The sequence below is a fragment of the Salminus brasiliensis genome, chromosome 14 (assembly GCF_030463535.1).
Source record: "Salminus brasiliensis chromosome 14, fSalBra1.hap2, whole genome shotgun sequence".
NCBI classification, from domain to species: domain Eukaryota; kingdom Metazoa; phylum Chordata; class Actinopteri; order Characiformes; family Bryconidae; genus Salminus; species Salminus brasiliensis.
This window is the reverse complement of record NC_132891.1, coordinates 17,292,826-17,311,569: the sequence shown is the minus strand read 5'-3', so window position 1 is coordinate 17,311,569 and position 18,744 is coordinate 17,292,826. Positions and strand designations below refer to the sequence as shown.

At 39.1% G+C, this 18,744-nt stretch overlaps 2 protein-coding genes across 2 annotated transcripts; both read left to right on the top strand.

Moving 5' to 3' along the window:
• The first annotated feature begins 5,105 nt into the window (after window positions 1-5,105).
• Window positions 5,106-9,816, top strand: LOC140576576 (acidic mammalian chitinase-like). The gene is made up of 11 exons (XM_072696032.1): window positions 5,106-5,130; window positions 5,289-5,318; window positions 5,419-5,623; window positions 6,998-7,054; window positions 7,153-7,318; window positions 8,109-8,233; window positions 8,482-8,605; window positions 8,713-8,898; window positions 8,988-9,107; window positions 9,269-9,410; window positions 9,521-9,816. Exons 1-11 carry the CDS (start codon window positions 5,106-5,108, stop codon window positions 9,814-9,816), a joined length of 1,476 nt encoding a protein of 491 aa, XP_072552133.1.
• A 707-nt stretch (window positions 9,817-10,523) lies between these two features.
• Window positions 10,524-17,944, top strand: nucks1b (nuclear casein kinase and cyclin-dependent kinase substrate 1b). The gene is made up of 8 exons (XM_072697180.1): window positions 10,524-10,965; window positions 12,551-12,600; window positions 13,526-13,577; window positions 13,840-13,868; window positions 13,977-14,105; window positions 15,280-15,447; window positions 15,723-15,860; window positions 15,965-17,944. The coding sequence occupies exons 1-8, from the start codon at window positions 10,949-10,951 to the stop codon at window positions 16,264-16,266; spliced, it is 885 nt and encodes a 294-aa protein (XP_072553281.1). The 5' UTR covers window positions 10,524-10,948; the 3' UTR covers window positions 16,267-17,944.
• The last annotated feature ends 800 nt before the right edge of the window (window positions 17,945-18,744 follow it).

Below are 18,744 nucleotides of genomic sequence, written 5' to 3'. Positions count from 1 at the left end.
TCTCTCTCTCTCTCTCTCTCTCTCTCTCTCTCTCTCTCTCTCTCTCTCTCGCTCTCGCTCTCTTTTCTCTCTCTCTGTCTCTCTCTCTCTCTCTCTCTGTGTCTCTCTCTCTCTCTCTCTCTCTCTCTGTCTCGCTCTCTCTCTCTCTCTCTTTCTTTCTCTCTCTCTCTCTCTCTCTCTCTCTCTTTTCTCTCTCTCTTTTCTCTCTCTCTCTCTCTCTCTCTCTCTCTCTCTCTCTCTCTTTTCTCTCTCTCTCTCTCTCTCTTTTCTCTCTCTCTCTCTCTCTCTCTCTCTCTCTCTCTCTCTTTCTTTCTCTCTCTCTTTCTTTCTCTCTCTCTCTCTCTCTCTCTCTCTTTTTTCGCTCTCTCTCTCTCCCTCTCTCTTTCCTTCTCTCTCTCTCTCCCTCTCTTTCTTTCTCTCTCTCTCTCTCTTTCCTTCTCTCTCTCTCCCTCTCTCTCTTTCTTTCTCTCTCTCGCACTCTCTCTTTTTCTCTCTCTCTCTCTTTCTCTCTTTCTTTCTCTCTCTCTCTTTCTCTCTCTTTTTCTCTCGCGCTCTCTCTCTCTTCTCTCTCTCTTTCTTTCTCTCTCTCTCTCTTTCTCTCTCTTTTCTCTCTCTCTCCCTCTCTCTTTCTTTCTCTCTCTCTTTCTTTCTCTCTCTCTCCCTTTCTTTCTCTCTCTCTCTTTTCTCTCTCTCTCCCTCTCTCTTTCTTTCTCTCTCTTTCTCTCTCTCTCTTCCTCTCTCTCTCTCTCTCTCTCTCTCTCTCTTTCTCTTTTCTTTTTTATTATTTTATTATTATTATTTTTGGAGGGGCGGCTGCTACAGACAGCAAATAACAATAACAACCAAATTTGTTATTGGTAGATTATTATTTATATTTTTCTGTCTGTTTCTGGTTTGTTATGATAATGACAACAATAATAATAATAATAAGAAGAAGAAGAAGAATTGTGACAAAAATATTAATTATTATTGTGATGTGATAATAATAATAATAATAATGTAATTATACATGTGTGGAATTAAGATATGTGTTGTCTGGTAGTCTACAAAACAAAAGAGTACCTAGCCAATATACATAACCATTAGGTTTAACATCCTAGCTGAATTTTGCCCCTTGTTTCCATTGGCCAGTTAAATTGGACATCTTTGGATACGGACACATTGTTTTTATTTATCTTTTTTTAGTTTTGTTTATTTACTTGTTTATTCTTGCTTATTTTAATTGCAGTATCATTTGTTAATATTGTGGACACATGTAATGTAAAAATTCAATAAATAAATGTATCAAAAAGAAAGTAAGTAAAAGCTTACTCGATTTGAGAAACATTGAATTAATATTTTAAGAATGATTCCTTTTTCATTTTCATGTTTCAGTTTCATGCCTGATCAATCCACCCCTGTGGTTAACAGCAGGACATATGTTTTTATAAATACCATTATAAATACTAAGAGAAGGGTCTATGAATAATGGCATCATGTGAAATATTTGATTTTAAATCTATTTTTCAAAAATGTAGTTATCCTTTAAAAACTTTATATAACCATTTAAAAATCTGTATAGAACCAAAAATACTCAGTCAAATGGCTTTTATTGCCACACAGAACAAAACAATACACTCCAGACTACATATAGTGCAACATGCCAACATCAATGTGCAAACACAGAACGTATATACAACCACAACACACATTATTCACAGTAAACATACAGGACAGTGCAGTGCCGACACAGCACTCAGTACTGAATGTGTGTGGTGGTGATGGGGAAAGTGCAGTGATATAACATGATATGACATATAGGATATACAAAGTTAACTTGCCACATACGTGAACACAGCAGTTACTGCAGTAGACGAGAGCAGTTCTTTAGCAATACACTATTTAGCAGCAATGTGTCCTGATATGTGTGCAAGTAGGTAGAAGGTGGGAGCATCAACAGAGGTGTATGTGAATCTGCGCTATAAATGTATGTGGTTTAAGGGGGTTTCAGTTCAGTCTTTTTGTGTTGAGGAGTCTGATGGCTTGGGGGTAGACTCCACTATCAGTACAAGTCAAAGAACCTCCTCGTAATGTATACAGAACCCTTTTTGCTGATAGTGGACAGGTTTTGCTTAGGCAGACAGGTTATATGTAGATTTATTCAACTTTGCCCTCTCACTATCATATTTTCCCACATTTTCCACATTATCACAGCTCACTCTATCACATCACATCACGTTATCACTATCTGTGTTTGAAATAACTGCTTATACAGACTTTATAGAGCTGTTCCAAGCAGAGGTGACCTTCTTCTTAGTGACTTTGACACTAACCATTTTAAAACGTCTCTTCTAGCAAAAAGTGGGATCTGTGATTAGGTTTATATGTTAAAAACAATTAAAAATAAAATGATAAGTGCCCCCCCAGAACTGCAATATTTCATGCATGTATACTATACTGACATTATGGAAACTGTGTTCTTACAGTAAATATATCGTAAAAAAAACACTTTCAATAAAGTGACAAACACTAAAAGTTCTGCAGTTACACACCAACTATTACAATCACCTACAATAAAGGGACAGTGCAACAACATTAAAGCACCTGCACACACCCAGCACAGGATAGCACTAGGATATTTATATAACTTAACTATGCATTTAGTTTGGCAACCACAGATTTTTTACAGCGTACATGTAAATGTTAAACAAATAAAATTATAAAGACAAAAACCTTAGTTTAATTACAGATAATTATTGTAGTTTTACATATATGTAAAAAGCTGGAAAGTACTGTATAAATAATATAATATTTGTTCTGTAAAATATAATAATATATTAACAAATTCAATGTACAGGTTTATGTATACAATTAAAAGGCTACTTTATAATTTAAAGTTTTTTTCCCATATAATTAGGGTTTTTTTTTTACAGTGTATGTAAATGCATGATGAATAAACTTAAACCTGAAAAGCATGATTTGTAATGTAAATAAGAATGACCTGCACAGCTGCGTGGAAAGTGTTATGCATTCTGGACTCAGGAGTGAATGTGTTAAGACTTAGTCAAACACGGCTGACTGTTTTTAGCAGCTCTGTTGACCTGAGATTACAATATCATTACTATGGTGCCATTTACTTATTGCAGGACTAGAGCCCTAATTCTAACCCTCTGATAACAGATAAATAATTCCACCCAGCTTTTCAGGTATTTTCCATTTAGGTATTTACTACATTTACATTTCTTAAACTTAAATGTTGAAGGTTGAGTTTACCTTCCAAAAGCTGCAAAACCAATTGCCTCACTTTTCTCATTTGAAATCAAGTCTACAAATGTATTTCATTGGGATTGTAAAAGTGGAATTCCACCAGGTTTGTATACTTTCTATATTGGAGATGTTAACAAAGTCATTCAGAGTTTGATATGAAATGCTACATTCTAGCAAAATGTACCCAGTCAGAATTGTTCACAGTGGTGGGAGTAGGAACCAGATGTTTGAAGAATGCCTCTGTACATTACATCAATATCTTATGGTAAAAGCTATGGCATCCTTTTTTCAGTAAGAAGTAGTAAGCCCAGACTCAAGTCAAGTCAAACCTAAACACATTTATCATATTGTCAGCAAATGTACAGTCACTCTGTCCTATCAATATCAAATCATCAAATATTTGAGCACCAAACTGAGTCAGTAACCCCTCAGACAGCCCCACTGTCAGAAATCATAGCTTTGGGAACAATGAGTCACAAAGAAGAATTTTTCCAAGTAAACAAGACCTCTAGTTCTGAGAGTTGGCAAGTTTTTTTTTTCATGAAATGAAAAGGGCAAGATGTATTCAATCAAGTATTAGAAAGTCCCAGAAGGAAACATCATGCTTTCTGTGTGACAAAACTGAAGCATGGGCATCCAAAAATTATGCAATAATGCCAATTATCCCAATTATCCTCAAAGGCTCCACCAAGGCTTGGTTTCAGAAGTCCTGGAAGATTCTGAAGTGGTCGTCATACTCGGCTAACCCCTTAAATAAGAAAATATTTGGTGGGTTTTGAAGAAGGCTGCTGCAGCACACAAACCCAAGAAATGAACTGACGGCCCATCAATGCCAAGCCCACGAAGAATGGGATTAGACTCCTCTGCCAGAAGCTGGTGTCTGGCTATCAATCCCGTCTGCAGCAGGTCATAACAGTCAAAAGCTACTCTACTAAGTACTGAAGACACTTGTCATTAAGAGTTTAATCATTCTGAGACTGTATTCGTCATTAAAAGTGTTTTTTTAGAGTGGTCTAAGGAGCTGTCACTATGAGCAGATGATCGCTGGTTCAAATCCCGGCCATGCTGCTAGCCATCAGCAGCTGAGGCCCCAGAAGAGCACAATTGGCCTTGCTCTCTCCAGGGTGGGCAGATGGCGCTCTCTCCTCATTACACTTTGCTGAGGTGCTGCCCGTCACTGGCATCTGCAGGCTTGTGCGTTGGAGCCAGTTATGCGGCGCTTTCCTCCAAGCACGTTGGCGGCAGTTATAAAATAAGCGCATGCGCATGGTTTGGCAATTAGCAGCCTAAATTGGGGAGGAAATGGGCAGGGGGGAAAAAAACAACCATATTTGGTAGTAATCTGTTGCTATTTGCTATGTTTACACACACACACTTATTTTCACTTTCACACTTATAGTATCAGTGAGTTTGTGCATTAGCAAATTAATTAACTGGTTATTGTAATTATGATAGTAATTACTAGACCATTAATAACAAAGTAAAACACTTTTAATGTGATTTTCTAAACCCTACAATCAGTCTAATTCCATCCATTGTAGAATTACTGATATGGACAACTGCAAAATTATGAAGATAACTTTTTACACAAACTGAAAGTAAAGGAAAGCTAAGTGAAGGATTCAACAGAGTTAACGCTTGGATGCTGATCAGTACATTCATAAGTACAGCAGAAATAAGCAGGAAAATATGCTCTTATGTAACTGTGGACATTAAGAGATTTGGTAATCTTGGGTAATGAAGCACTATCTACTGTAAATACTTTCCTCCTGCCAGCAACATGATTTGAGAGGTCAAGGGCCAACTAAAGGATGTATATAAGAGCAGAGCATGTGCCCAAATCTTGGTAATAGGCAATAATGGGCAAGGTAGTCTTGGTTTCAGGTGAGTAGCTTTGAGAAGAATACCGGCTTCAATGAAGGGGAGTGCATATTTGTCTTTAAGCCTTAAATAATGTGTTTGAAATCTTCAAAGGATCATTTGTTTAAGGAAATGGAGATCACAGGGTTTCATCTCTCTTTCTTTCTCTCATCTGAACCCAGCTCTGGCCCTGCTGCTCCATATGCAGCTTGGTAAGTAGGATTTATTGGTGTGGTTCAAGATTTTACTCAGGGGCTAACCCACAAGCAACTGATTCACTGAAGTACTGAAGTACTCTGTTGCTTTGGACAGGCTCAGCCTACATCTTATCATGCTACTTCACCAACTGGGCACAGTATCGCCCTCCTCCTACCATCTACATGCCCAATGACATCGATCCATGCCTGTGTACCCATCTCCTCTACGCTTTCGCCACCATGACCAGCAGCTACCAGATTGCTACCTATGAATGGAATGATGTGGAGCTCTACAGCCAGTTCAATGCCCTGAAGGACAAGTAAGTGTGGTGAACACAAGAGCTGCTAGCATGGCACTAAGACAGTAAATAATGCTCATATGACAACAAAGCAATATTGCATTGTGTTTATTTCCATTCTGCTGTCCAAACATATACTAATGAATAATAATATAAATGTATCTATATATTAGATATGAAGCTTATTTTTTATTATTGTATTGTATATATATATATATATATATATATATATATATATATTTTTTTTTTTTTTTTTTTTTTTACTTTGTTCTACTGTCTGTTCAGCTAATCCAGACTGCAAATTAACATACCAGCTTGTGGCTCCTCCCACACTTTTGAAAGGGATTTGGTGGGTGTTTGAGAGGTTTACTGTTTAAGGGGTCACATGTCAGTTCTTCTCTTTAATAACTATGTTAAGATAGTGTTGGTATATAATTGAAAATAATATTCATTAATGTAAGTAGTTCAATTCAATTCAATTCAATTTTATTTATATAGCATCAATTTTGTCACAAAGCAACTCTACAGAGATCTGCGTCCAACCCTCTTTTGAACAAGCTAGTGGCAACAGTGGCAAGGAAAAACTCCCTCGGGTTGAGAGGAAGAAACCCTGAGAGGAACCAAGACTCAAAAGGAGAACCAATCCTCCTCCATAATAATAAGCAAAAAAGGGAATAAAGAGAACAATAAATCAAAACTGAATTAAGAAAAAATATGGTAAATGTGGCATCAAGCCATACAAGATGAAAATGTGAGTGAGAATGATAAAGTTTCTAGTCCTGTCTGGCTTTAGAGTTTCCTATTACCATCATCGAATATATATAATATTGTATAATATTTTATAGTATTCTAAAAATATTATATTAAATATGTTTTATTATAAAACCATGATAAACAGGCAAAAATCCCAAATGGTAGGTCGTCATTGTTACATTGTTACTGTGTTAAATGGTGGCACTGGAGCTATAGAGAACAGTGTTTCCCCTGAGTGTAGCTCCAGCTGAAAAAGCTCATTTGAACTAAATTACATTTTTATCTAAGAGTGAGAGAAAGGGGCGCATGTAAAACCACCAAACAGTGACAATTCTACTTAATCTGTTCACAAAAACAACAACAAAATATCGCTTGGTAAATAATAACGGTAAACAAAGTATGCTTGCTTTATATCATATATTTTAATAGTACTGGACAGCTAACCCATGTTAAGGCTGATATGTGTAAATTTCTTAGGGTTCCCTTTAACAGCAATAAGTGAACAATAAACCTAGAGGTCTATTATTCAAGGGCTTCACTGGGTTAAAACCATACCGAAACACCAATGCAAATTATTGCCTTAAGCCAAACATTGTATTTTTAAAATCTCTCCCGCTCTGTCTCTCATTCTCATCTTTGCAGGAATGGCAATCTGAAAACGTTGCTGTCAGTCGGCGGATGGAACTTTGGTTCCTCAGGGTAGGAACGTAATTTCATTTTCATTTAATTTAGCACAGTCAGAAGCACTCCGAATATCACTGTGTTAACTTCATTCACCCCTTATTCACTCCTGCTAGATTCTCTGCCATGGTGGCTTCCTCCGCCAACCGTCAGACCTTCATCACTTCTGTCATTGCGTTTTTGAGAAAGTATGAGTTTGACGGGTTGGACATTGACTGGGAGTATCCAGCCAACAGAGGAAGCCCACCTCAGGATCAGCAACTGTTCTCCGTTCTGCTGGAGGTGTGTGTGTGTGTGTGTGCTATCTGATTGTGTTTACATTCAAGCATTAGGCCCCCATAAGGTACCTCAATAGTGAAGCTGACAACTAGCCTTATTCACTACAGCTTCCATAACCAGAGAAAAATATAAATATGTATATAAAATCTGCCTAGTTACTATGACAGCTGACAGCACACCATGATGGATAAAGGCTAATTAATCAGTCCTATGACTCCGTTTACACCTGGTCACGTCATGTGACTAGTATCTGGATTGTATCCTGATAAGATTTTAACCACATGCGTTTACACTGGGTAGTCCAATGCATCTCTGGTTAGTCAGACTGAAATCCGATTGCTGTGTGGGACGGAGAATGCAAATTTACTTGTATTGTTCGGCAATTACTACTGATGTTTCACTTGTATTCGGAGAAGTTTTGGTTGTGGAATGTGTCTTGGAGGGGCGGAGGTGTTAACACTGCTATAACATGTAGCTCTAATACGTCTCAGGCCAAACAGAGCCAATGTTTTCTTTACTTCTCATCTATCTAGCTGCAGCTGTGTAAGCATTAGCCTATGCTAGGAGCTAGCACATCTCAGCTTAATTACAACAGTCAGCTTACTAATTCCTACTTACTAATTAGGCTTATTAGCAAGTTATTATGAGCTTATTACAATGATCAGTTTATTACTCTTTCTGCTATTAATTCCTATCCTTAATTAGGCTAATCTGTAAGTTATGCAGTTATGAGAGTAAGAAACTGAAACGTGGGTCGTAAATGTACTCATGTCTGTAACAACTTGATGAACAGGAGATGAGGGCCGCTTTCGAGGCAGAGGCCAAGCAGACCAACAGAGCTCGACTCCTGATGTCTGCTGCTGTCTCCTCAGGCCTTGGCACCATCGAGACCGCCTACCAAATCCCTCAACTCGGACAGTGAGTCAAACTCAGTCCCTAGTCTCATCACTGCCAAAAACACTTAACTCAGTGAAGAAAACAGCTGTACAAACCTCAAAGATCCATGTGAAGTATGTGACAGATTTCTCTGAGGTGAATTAAGCCTGAATAGTCTAGACTAAAGCTCATCTAGATCTGAGAAACTGACCCATAGTTTACAAACTATACTTTAGTTGGTTGTAAGTGATGTCAACTGTTTTTTTTTTTTTTTATCTTACCCTAACCAGATCACTGGATATGATCAATGTGATGTCCTATGACATGCATGGCTCCTGGGACCCTTTCACAGGGGAATGCAGCCCCCTGTACAGGGATTCTTTTGACAGCGGAAGCTACATCTACTTCAATGTGGTAAGTTTGTAGCCATTAGATAAGACATTGCCAAGCTCTCGTATTACAGTTTCTGAAGATAGTGCAGGGCTGAAAGTAGTTGATGCTAATCATGCTGTGTTCTTCAGGACTATGCCATGAACTACTGGAAGAATAATGGTGCCCCTGCTGAGAAACTGCTGGTTGGGTTCCCCACCTATGGAAACACCTTCACCCTTACAAACCCTGCAAACCATGGAATTGGAGCACCTATCTCTGGAGCTGGAAAAGCAGGAAAATACACTCAAGAAGCCGGGGAGCTTGCTTATTTTGAGGTACCCCAATCTACTCATGCGGTTGAACTGCATTATCTGTGTTATAGCTAAACGGCAGTTATAATTCTTTTGTCTATTGTGCATGGTAGATTTGTACCTTCCTGAAAAACGGGGCAACAGAGGTGTGGAATACCCAACAAGATGTGCCATATGCCTACAGTGGGAATCAGTGGGTTGGATACGACAATGTGAAGAGCTTTGGAATCAAGGTAAACAGTAGTATATAATAAATAGCTAAATTAAGTCAAAAGTAAATATTTTTTCAGTTTATCAACTGTTAATCAGTTCCACCGACTGCCAGAGAAGCAAACCGAAACCAAAGTGCTAAAATAAATACTAAAAGGTGAATGAAAAAATGATTTGTCTACAGGCACAGTGGCTGATGAAGAATAACTTCGGTGGAGCTATGGTGTGGACCATTGACATGGATGACTTTTTGGGCACTTTCTGTAATCAGGGCAAATATCCCCTGATCAATGTTCTTCACAGTGCCTTTAATCTGGACCAGCAAGGTACAAATGGCATTAAATAAAGCAGTGATAAGTAGGGCCTTTTACTCACACTTCTGTCTGGAGTTCAGCCGTGTTAACTTGACTCTGTCATTTTTTCTTCCTCTTTAAAGCCTGCAAGCCTCCTGCAACCCCACTGCCCCCAATAGCAGGTGTGACCAGCACTACCCCCAGTGCCAGTGGAGGAAGCTCTAGCGGAGGAAGCTCTAGTGGAGGAAGCTCTAGTGGGGGCTCCAGCGGCACCAGTGGCATGAACAGCTCATTCTGCGTCGGCAAAGCCAACGGAATGTACCCATACTCTGCCAATGCCAACAAGTTCTATGAGTGCGATGCCGGGAAAACATATTTCCAGTCATGTGCAAGTGGCCTGGTGTTTGACGCAAGCTGCTCGTGCTGCAACTGGAGTTAAAGCCTCAATACATCCATATTAAACCACTTACTGGCTTAAACCAACTGTTGTGACTCATTTCTAAAGGCATAACATCTAATTAAATGGAAAACTGAAAATGGAAAGCTGTATCGATCATCTCTAAAGAGTGCAATTACTATCAGAAAGGAAGCACCAAGCTACAGACTGCTTACAGCTGTTTCTCAAGCCAGACAACGTAATATTATGTAATATTAATGTAATATTTTTTTTTCTTTTTGCTTAGAATGTCTGTTCTTAATTATCGGAGAGCAATCTTAAAAAAAATGTATAACTATTTTTTTTATTATTTTATATTCTAGCATAAACTATTATTGTTTACATAAATAGGGTGAGAGGACCCCATCATCCTCAGATCCCAGTATCCCCAGGCAGCTAGCTACCACTTGGTCGCCCATTTCAACTAAGCCCCTAATGTATCAAGGTAAAACAAAATATTAATTAACAAATAATAATTAAATAATAAAAATAATACGTAAAAAAAAATCCCTTAATTTAAATAATAGTCTCTTCAATTCAATTGAACAAATCCGTTCCCCCAGTTTAGACGATACGCTTTAGTTAGGTAGCTATCTAACAGTTTATTAAAGTCTCTAAATATAACTTTAGCTACTATTCCTGATTTAGGGGGGCATCTTGCGTTCTTCAGCCTTTCAGCCCCATCCCACTTTAAACACACTCAACCCCTCCTGGCTGCCACAGGCCAGCCGCTATGCTGTCAGTAGCAGCTAGCTAGCTAGTTAGCTGCCATTCGTCGATAGGCACAGCCAGGTCAATTCCGCCTCTACTCAGTCCAAGCAGTTTCTGTTCGCGCGCCTCCTGTTTAAATGCACTTAGGACGGCGAGAAAAACACACCTTTGCTAGATCTCTGCCAGACTCAGCTAGCTGCCGTTAGCCAAGCAAGTTAGCTTAGCCTCCAGCAACGATAACAGTTCATCATTACCGAGCGGTCCGGCAAGACAGACACCTGGTTGAGCTGCGAAGGGCAAAGCGCACGCTTGTACGGAGCTACCCAGCTAGTGGCCGTCTTGTGTAACCAAAGCTGCCGCCAATATTCCGCGAACATTACAGGGTGATAGAAACACGTAAAAGTTACGGATTCGCGCCTGCACAATGGCAAGACCTTCGAGGTGCGTTGATATTTTGTTTTTTGTTTTTTTTTAATGTTCCCTGCGCTACTGCATGCCAGGTTCGCTAGCTATCTAACACGCCTGTTCTGCATCACGCCTGTAAACGTGCAGTAATGTCCCTGGGCTAGCTGGCGGTGGCTAACCTCACAAGATCTCGCCTCTACCCAGCGCTGTGTCTGTTAGCGACACGAACGTTAGCTAGCTAGCTAGCGGCTAGCAGGAAACGGAGAAGCGCAGCTAGCTAGCTACCTAATATCAGATTAACTTATTTATTAAGGGCACTGACCTCTTGGCTCGGCATTTGTTTTTATAACGTCACATTTAAAAAAAAAAATTACGTCACGTTTATATATATATATACAGCAAGCACGCGCTGCATACGCAGACGAGCCGTCCGCCTGCGTGAACGAAACGGCCACCAGTAGCTATAGGCGCTTGCAGTTTGCAGCTAATTAGCTAGATAGCTAGCTGCCGAAAAAGACACTCCAACGGAGCAGTTCAGCGCCCTGAAACGACTGCCATGAGCTAACGTGGATATTCGGCCTGCAAACTACTTAGCAAGTTTACCAGTCCGCAGACTTTAAGGGCCTACTTTTTAGTGTTCACGTGTTTGGCATAGCTACATTTGCACGCTTACTGCTTGCATGGAGAGCAGACTAGCTAGCTGGCTCCTCTCCGCTGCTCCGATGGTGTAAAGTAGTGCTGCATTATTAACACGTTCATTTATCTAGCTGTAGCTATCTATCTAGCTGTAACACATAACTAAAGCGGCTAACAGTACGGCTGGAAACGGTGTATACGCAGGTAGTTAGCTAGATAGCTATCTAGTCAGCGCTAGCTAGTTCCATATCTGCCCGTAGTGTTTACCCCAAACTTTCTTCATTATCCAGCGATTACAGCTGTGTTATTATCGATTTATGACCACACTGACTTGTGACACGGTCTGTTAATCAATAGGCTTTTTAATTGAACAAGTAACAAGCCCAAATCGCTTTTTGTCAGTGTGTCTAATTCTCGTTATTTCGTTATTTTCATGCTCTCAGAGTTACAAGTACTGGCAAATCCTCTAAAGCATGGGCTGCCGTCTCTCCCCGCCCCCTTTTTGGTGGATCTGGTAGTGTAGATGTGTGGAGCTCTTCTGAGGAGGGAAAATGAGGGAATGCAAACGCTTTGGATTTTCTGTATTTTTTTTTTTTAAACCTTTATAATTATTAATGCAACCATTCATCATATTTAGTTATTAATTTAGGTTTTTATTTGTATAAAAACAGCTGTTATTATTTATTTTATTATTGAGAAATTATTTAGTAATTTATTAGCAGTTAGTATTTCGCTGTTGTCCAATGAAAACCACGTGTTTCCATTTTTGTCAATGTTTTAGTTTCCGCCATTGTTTGCATTGTTTAGCTGCTGAATAATTCTGGACGAACGGACCAATAGAAATGCTCTAAATAAATTTGTATTATTCAAAATCATTTTGCCTTAAATAAAGTCACAATGTTTTTCATTGGACAGCATCAATAAGAATAAAAATAACAGCGAGATTCTGTCGGATTCACTGCAGTTACTCTGTCTGTCCCCACAGGAATAAGAGAGTGGTTGACTATGCACAGTTTCAAGAGTCTGATGATGCTGGTAAGTTACATATTAGTTGTGCTTTACTGCTGAGGAGTTTTATACACAGAGATAATAATAAAAACCCTCAGTTAACACAGTAAACCAACATTTGAACCGCTGATGAACCGCTGCATAGCTCTGAAATGTCTTGTTGAAGTGTCTTATGCCTTTGAAATAGGGCTGGGAGATACGGTAAAAAGGCTATATCACTACATCTACAGACATTTTTCACAATATTTATCATGATACATGTAATCAAAGACTAGGTACATCAGTAGCGACAGATTCTTAAAAACTACTGTTCAGATACTCATTTAGTAGTCATACTATTCAAATTTATTTATATAGCACAACAAATGTTGTCACAAAGCAGCTTTACAGAGATCCAGGTGCAAGCCTCTTTTGAGCAAGCTAGTGGCAACAGTGGCAAGGAAAAACTCTCGGATCGAGAAGAAGAAACCAAGACTCCTCTGGTTGACACCGGAGAGCACAATAATAAGCAAAACAACAATTCTGAATCAAGAAAATGGTAAATGTGCAGTCAAGCCATAAAAGATGAAAATGTGAGTGAACTATTAAGGCCTTTGCAGATAAACAGTCACAAAGCATAGTCATCCAGTGACTGAATCTCATGCAGAGTACAGTGATTTCTATATTCAACATCTGCTGCACTTCGTCTAAGTAAACCAGTCTAACTACACTGCTTGTAATGAAATGTGCAGCTGATCAGTGTTTATTAAGCACTAACAATATCCTCAATATGCTTAGAAAAGCATATTGTGTATCACAATAACAAAATTAATCACAATACGATAGAATATCATCATATTGCCCAGCTCTACTTTGAAAGACCCTTTATTTAGGCGCAGCCATATTTTGTTCAATGCTAAATTGTAAAGATTTTGTTGTAGCTTGTCTGATTCACCTGAATGCTTGCTTGTAGATGAGGAATATGAAGGAAATTCCAACAAACCCAAGAAGGCAGCAAAACACAGGTAGGCTTTTCTTAAATATCAGAGAAACATCATTACATGTAAATTTTATATGTGTGTCTTAACTTAATTGCACTCATAAAAACACCTGTAGACACCTCATCAGTCCTGTTGTCCTGTATGATAGATTCAGTGGGGGGTACAGGCTTGTCCTTCCTGTATGGATGTTGATGTTAGTTACCGTTTTGTTTGTGAATGTGATTTTATATAATTTCTAAAATGTACAGTACTTTCTTTGCAAGTAATCAGTGTTTCTCCTGTGCAGTGATGAGTCCCGAGTCACAGACCACAAGAGTAAGAACAAGTTCTCGTTGTAGCGTTGTTCTCGTTTTTTTCAGTCTGTTTAATGAAAGACCACTCCCCGTTTATCAGAAAGCTTTTCGTTCTAACTGTGTGTTCCAGAGGACTTGAGTGATGATGACAATGACTACGGCGAGGAGGAGGAGGATGACGACGGTGGTGACAGTGACTATGAGACTAAAAAAACTACCAAGGGACGGCAGACGACTGCTAAAAGGAAAAGAGCTGAAGGTATTTCTTGCAACATCGCTTTGCACAAACGCCCTGATTCTTTTTCCCTACCATGCCATCTCTGGAAAAAAAGGTGTATAGAACTGCTCAGGGGCCAGAAGTACCTTAATGTTAAGATTGTCCTCAATGGTAGAGAGATTGTTCAGCGTGACGCTCGCTTGGATGTTAAAGAATCATCTTCGTAGCCTGATAATTGCATAGGACTGGTTTGATAAGACAAGAAGTTAGCATAGATAGTTTTAATATTGACAAATGATTATTGTCTGCAGAATTATTGCAATAAGCAATAAAAACATGATCCAATACCATATAATTGTTTTATAATTACCATCTGGTTTTCTGATATTACTTCATACCTTATAATGACAACTGTATTCTACATAGAGGGCATTTGACAAACACTGTTAACATCCAGAGGGTTTCAGTGTTTGGTTGGAAACCAAAGAATTGCCAAACTGTTATGTTCGTGTCCTTCTTTTGACAAGCATGTCCAATTTACCCTCTGCATGGGAGCAGATCTCATGAGTTTATGTTATAAAGTATGTATGTATATTTAACCAGCTGGGGATATTCTGTGTATGTAGCTCATAATTAAATGCAATATTTTCTAGTGTATTTTGTTTTACTATTAGATCAGTGTTTCCCAACCCTGGTCCTGGGGGACCCCCTGCCCTGCACATTTTAGTGTTTAACCTGCTCTTACACATTACATTCAATTCTGGAAGGCCTTGTTAATTAGCTGATTAGCTGGCTCAGATGAATTGGGAGCATGGAAAAACACTAAATGTGCGGTTTGGAAACCAGTGCATTAGATATAAAGATTATATAAACCGTATAAGGTAAGTAATTAAGGAGGAAGCAATTAAAGAATAACAAAATAATAAGAATTTTCAGATCAGCAATTGTGCTGTGTATTTACTCACATGATACAGTCACTTATCGACCCATAGCTAGCAAGATGGTTCTTGTTCTGGTTGACCTTACAGGCGAATTCTGTTTTTGAAGATCTAATGATTGTGGGAACAAATTACATTAGAATTGGATTAGGATGTTTATCATTAAAATTACTGCCATTCTGGCTGTTGTTGCAGTCAGTGTAATTTCCGTGTGTCTGTGTGTAGAAAACAGGTGTGCAGCTTTTGTTTTATTGAGGTTTTTTTTTTCTGATTCTCAGTTGACAGTGATGAAGACAAGGTTGTGAAGAAGAAGGGCCGGCAGGTGCGACAAGCTGCCAGTAAAGCAGCTTCCAAACAGAGGGAGATTCTTCTTGGAGATGGAGGCAGTGAGGAAGAGGAGGGGGATAATGAGGAAGGGGAAGATGACAGCGATGTTTATACAGGCGGTAAAGATTTTTTTCAGGCTTTGGATACTCTCAGAAATGATGTCTTGCATAATATACTGAACAATTCTGAGTTTGGGAGGGCTTTACGGCATTATTATGCATTTCCTGCTAAATAAAAAGGAAATCTATTAATTAATGATTTTTTTATATATATATTTTTTTGTAGTTTGACAAAGTACGCAGTTATTACCATATGGTTACATATGGAATGTTTAGATATTTTAATTGCTTAATTGCTCAAATACTATTGTGTGTTGTTTTTTTTCCCCACTCAGATTCAGGCAGCGATGAAGACTTCATGGTCGAAGACGATGACGACGACAGCGATTACGGTCGACCCAAGCGGAGGAATTCAAAAGTCAGCAGGAGAAGCAAAGACAAGAAGTCCCCAAAGCCCAGGATAAGAACTTCAGGTACCGTCTGAAGAGGCAGAAGTTGCTTATTATTATGCATACTGCTCGTGCAGGTGCGCAGGTTGCTCGGGTCATACGTATTGTACATGTTGGTCTCTTGTCAGTGAGCAGAGGGCCACGGAAGAAGCGAGGGAAGCGCCAGATGAAGGTGAAGCGAGTCGTGTCCAAGAAGATTGTGCCTAAGGAAGAGGACGAGGACATCGAGAGCCCCCAAGAGGAAGAGGAGAAAGGGCAAGACAGAGCAAAGAAGGATTCACCCCCAGCTAAGAAAGCAGAGGAGAGCAGTGCAGAAGCTGAGGACAACAACAACAACGACGGCGAGGAGAAGGAGGGTAAGGAGAGCGAGAAAGAGAAAGATGAAAAGGACGATGTATCCGAGGAGGATGCTCCATCAGGTGAAGACTGAGCATCTTCTACCTGATTGTGGGGGAAATGTTTTACCTGTTTTTGTCTTTTCTTATTGTGGAACAGCGGAATTTATTTTCCACAGTGCTCCGGGTGTTTTGGATGTTTGTTTATTTCTTTCATCTTGTAAATACAATATTCCAGAAGAACTTTCTGTGAAGTATCATCCACACTATTCTAAAACGGTTTCATTTAATTCAAGTACCCCCGTCGCTTTCTCAAACTTCCATATGGTTACCTTTATTAATATTGGTCATTGCCTCAACTCTTGCCTCAAAGCATTTGTTGATCTTTTTGCTAGATCTTCTTTCTTAGATTTCTTCTACTAGGAGGGGATGATCAAACGACTATCGAGACTATATTTTGGTCAAAGCTGAAATTTATATTTACAGTAATTCTGTTGAGGATCGAACATCACAACACCGCAGATTCTGAATGCAGAATTCTGAATCTTCACTGTTTGAATATTAGCTCAGTGATTTGCTGTCCTGCCCTGGGAACGCTGCTGTTTCCAGGTGTCTCCTGAAGCAAGCTTTCATAAGACATGATGAATTAATGCCATATAGTACTTAGTGTTTGAGAGAGGAAATGGTCATTATGGCTCATCCTTGTGTAATAAAGGTTCAGATCTAATTGTTAAACACTTTGATCTCAGTCATCTAGCTGTGCTTTAAGAACAGTGTACAGATTTGTGGCTCATTTTTCTGACTCAGTGAATGTGTGCTTAGGATTTATTGTGTCCTTGAGCTGCTCAGTGGATTCGCTTCTTCTGACCAGTTCCAGTGCTACATTATTATGTGAAGTTCCTTAGCCATCAGGTATAGCTTTCCCATGTTCTCTGGCATCAATTGTTAGTCCAGGGTTTATTCAACAAGTTGTATTTTAAAAGAAGTCAGATTCACTTTTTGCTCCCACCGTTCAGGTCCAAATTGGATCACACCACAGGCCAGGCATGTTGAGTAAACAAGACATCAGGGTTTTAAAAATGATTGTCTTGACTTGGATGTCTGGAATCTGAGAACTATTTTCCAAATTTATACTAGCAAAAATATGAAAAGTTGAAAACCATGGATCACCAAGAACCTTCGCTAACAATTTGGATGGTGTTGACATGGTTTTTCTTTTATTTTAACGTTTTTTGTTTTTTTTTACATTTCTGCAGCTTAATCATAGCCTATGGTTGCATTTTGTTATGGCAGTGAAAAATCTCCTCGTCATGGGATGATATATTCTTACTCGTGTGCTGCGCTTTCAGTTTAGACGGTATGACAGAAAAGGTAGCGTGTGAGCTGATGTGGGTGTCTTGAAGAGTGTCATTGACTAACCTTTCTCAGAAAGACTGATGTCAGAAGCCAGCTAGTGAAAACTTTATTATTGACTTTGTGACGCTTCATATGTGTATTTTTTATGTATTTTGATGCTTCTAGATGCCTTTCAGATAAACTGTCTGTTGAGCCGGCTGAGTGGTCAAACAGACAGTAATTCAGTGCACACCATCCAGAGCTTTCTCAGCATCTTTTGTCTATTTTCATGGCTCCTATCTTTGTCCTATTATGTAGCCTTTCAATCTATATCATAATTTATCTAAAAACAACTTTGTTTTAATTAAGCTATTCAGATTTTTTGGAATATTTGTTTTACAAGGAAAACAAAATAAAATGTATCTTGCCTTTAAAGAATTGTAGGGGTTTGTGTCCTTGCTTTTTCTTCTTTTTTTGTTTTTTATAAAAGAACGTAAAATGTACCTGATAAAGTGTAATGCTTATTATATAGTTATTACACACAAACATTTAGCGACTGTAAAATAAATCTAGACAGGCGTTCATAACTGCCCTTGCCACTGGTTGAATTATAAAAGGGACTTCTCGCGATGCTCAACATGGCGTCTGTTAAAAGAGCAAGTCCCACCCTTTAACAAAAAAGAGCCAATCAGCCTAATCAATGATATTGCTTGCACTAATGGAGAAACCCCTACCTCGATGTGGAGATCTGTAGAGCAAGCCATTCATGATTTTTGTGCATTATTAGGCCAAATATTTTTAACTATTCATGAGGTTTTTGTCAGATTTGAAATTGTAATTTGACCTTCAGTTTTGAATATTTTGGTCTCTCCACATTCATAAACATTGGAGCCTGGTCTAATGTGTCTGGGAAAGTTGGCCGCTGAGTGAACAGACCTCCCTATAAGGAATCGCTTGTAACGTTTGGCTCAATTTTGGGGGCTGAGGCGGTCAGTTAGAGCAGTTATTGATGACTGGGTTGTGGGGTTGATACCTGGGCTTAGCAAGCTGCCACTTTAGGACCCTTGAGCAAGGCCCTTAACCCTGTCTGCTCCCTGGGTGTCGCAGCAATGGCTGCCCACCGCTCTGGGCATTTGTGTGCTCACTGTTACTGTGTGTGTTTGCTCAGTTGGAGGCCAAATTCCATCTGTGTCCAACACAAATGGTGAATATGGTGGTCTTGTCTTGTCTTAGTTAAT

Coding starts and splice junctions, on each gene's coding strand:
- LOC140576576 (XM_072696032.1), top strand. CDS start 5,106: ATGGGCAAGGTAGTCTTGGTTTCAG. Junction 7,055..7,152: donor TGGAACTTTGGTTCCTCAGG/GTAGGAACGTAA, acceptor CACTCCTGCTAG/ATTCTCTGCCATGGTGGCTT. Junction 8,234..8,481: donor CAAATCCCTCAACTCGGACA/GTGAGTCAAACT, acceptor TACCCTAACCAG/ATCACTGGATATGATCAATG.
- nucks1b (XM_072697180.1), top strand. Junction 12,601..13,525: donor TCAAGAGTCTGATGATGCTG/GTAAGTTACATA, acceptor GCTTGCTTGTAG/ATGAGGAATATGAAGGAAAT. Junction 13,578..13,839: donor AAGAAGGCAGCAAAACACAG/GTAGGCTTTTCT, acceptor TCTCCTGTGCAG/TGATGAGTCCCGAGTCACAG.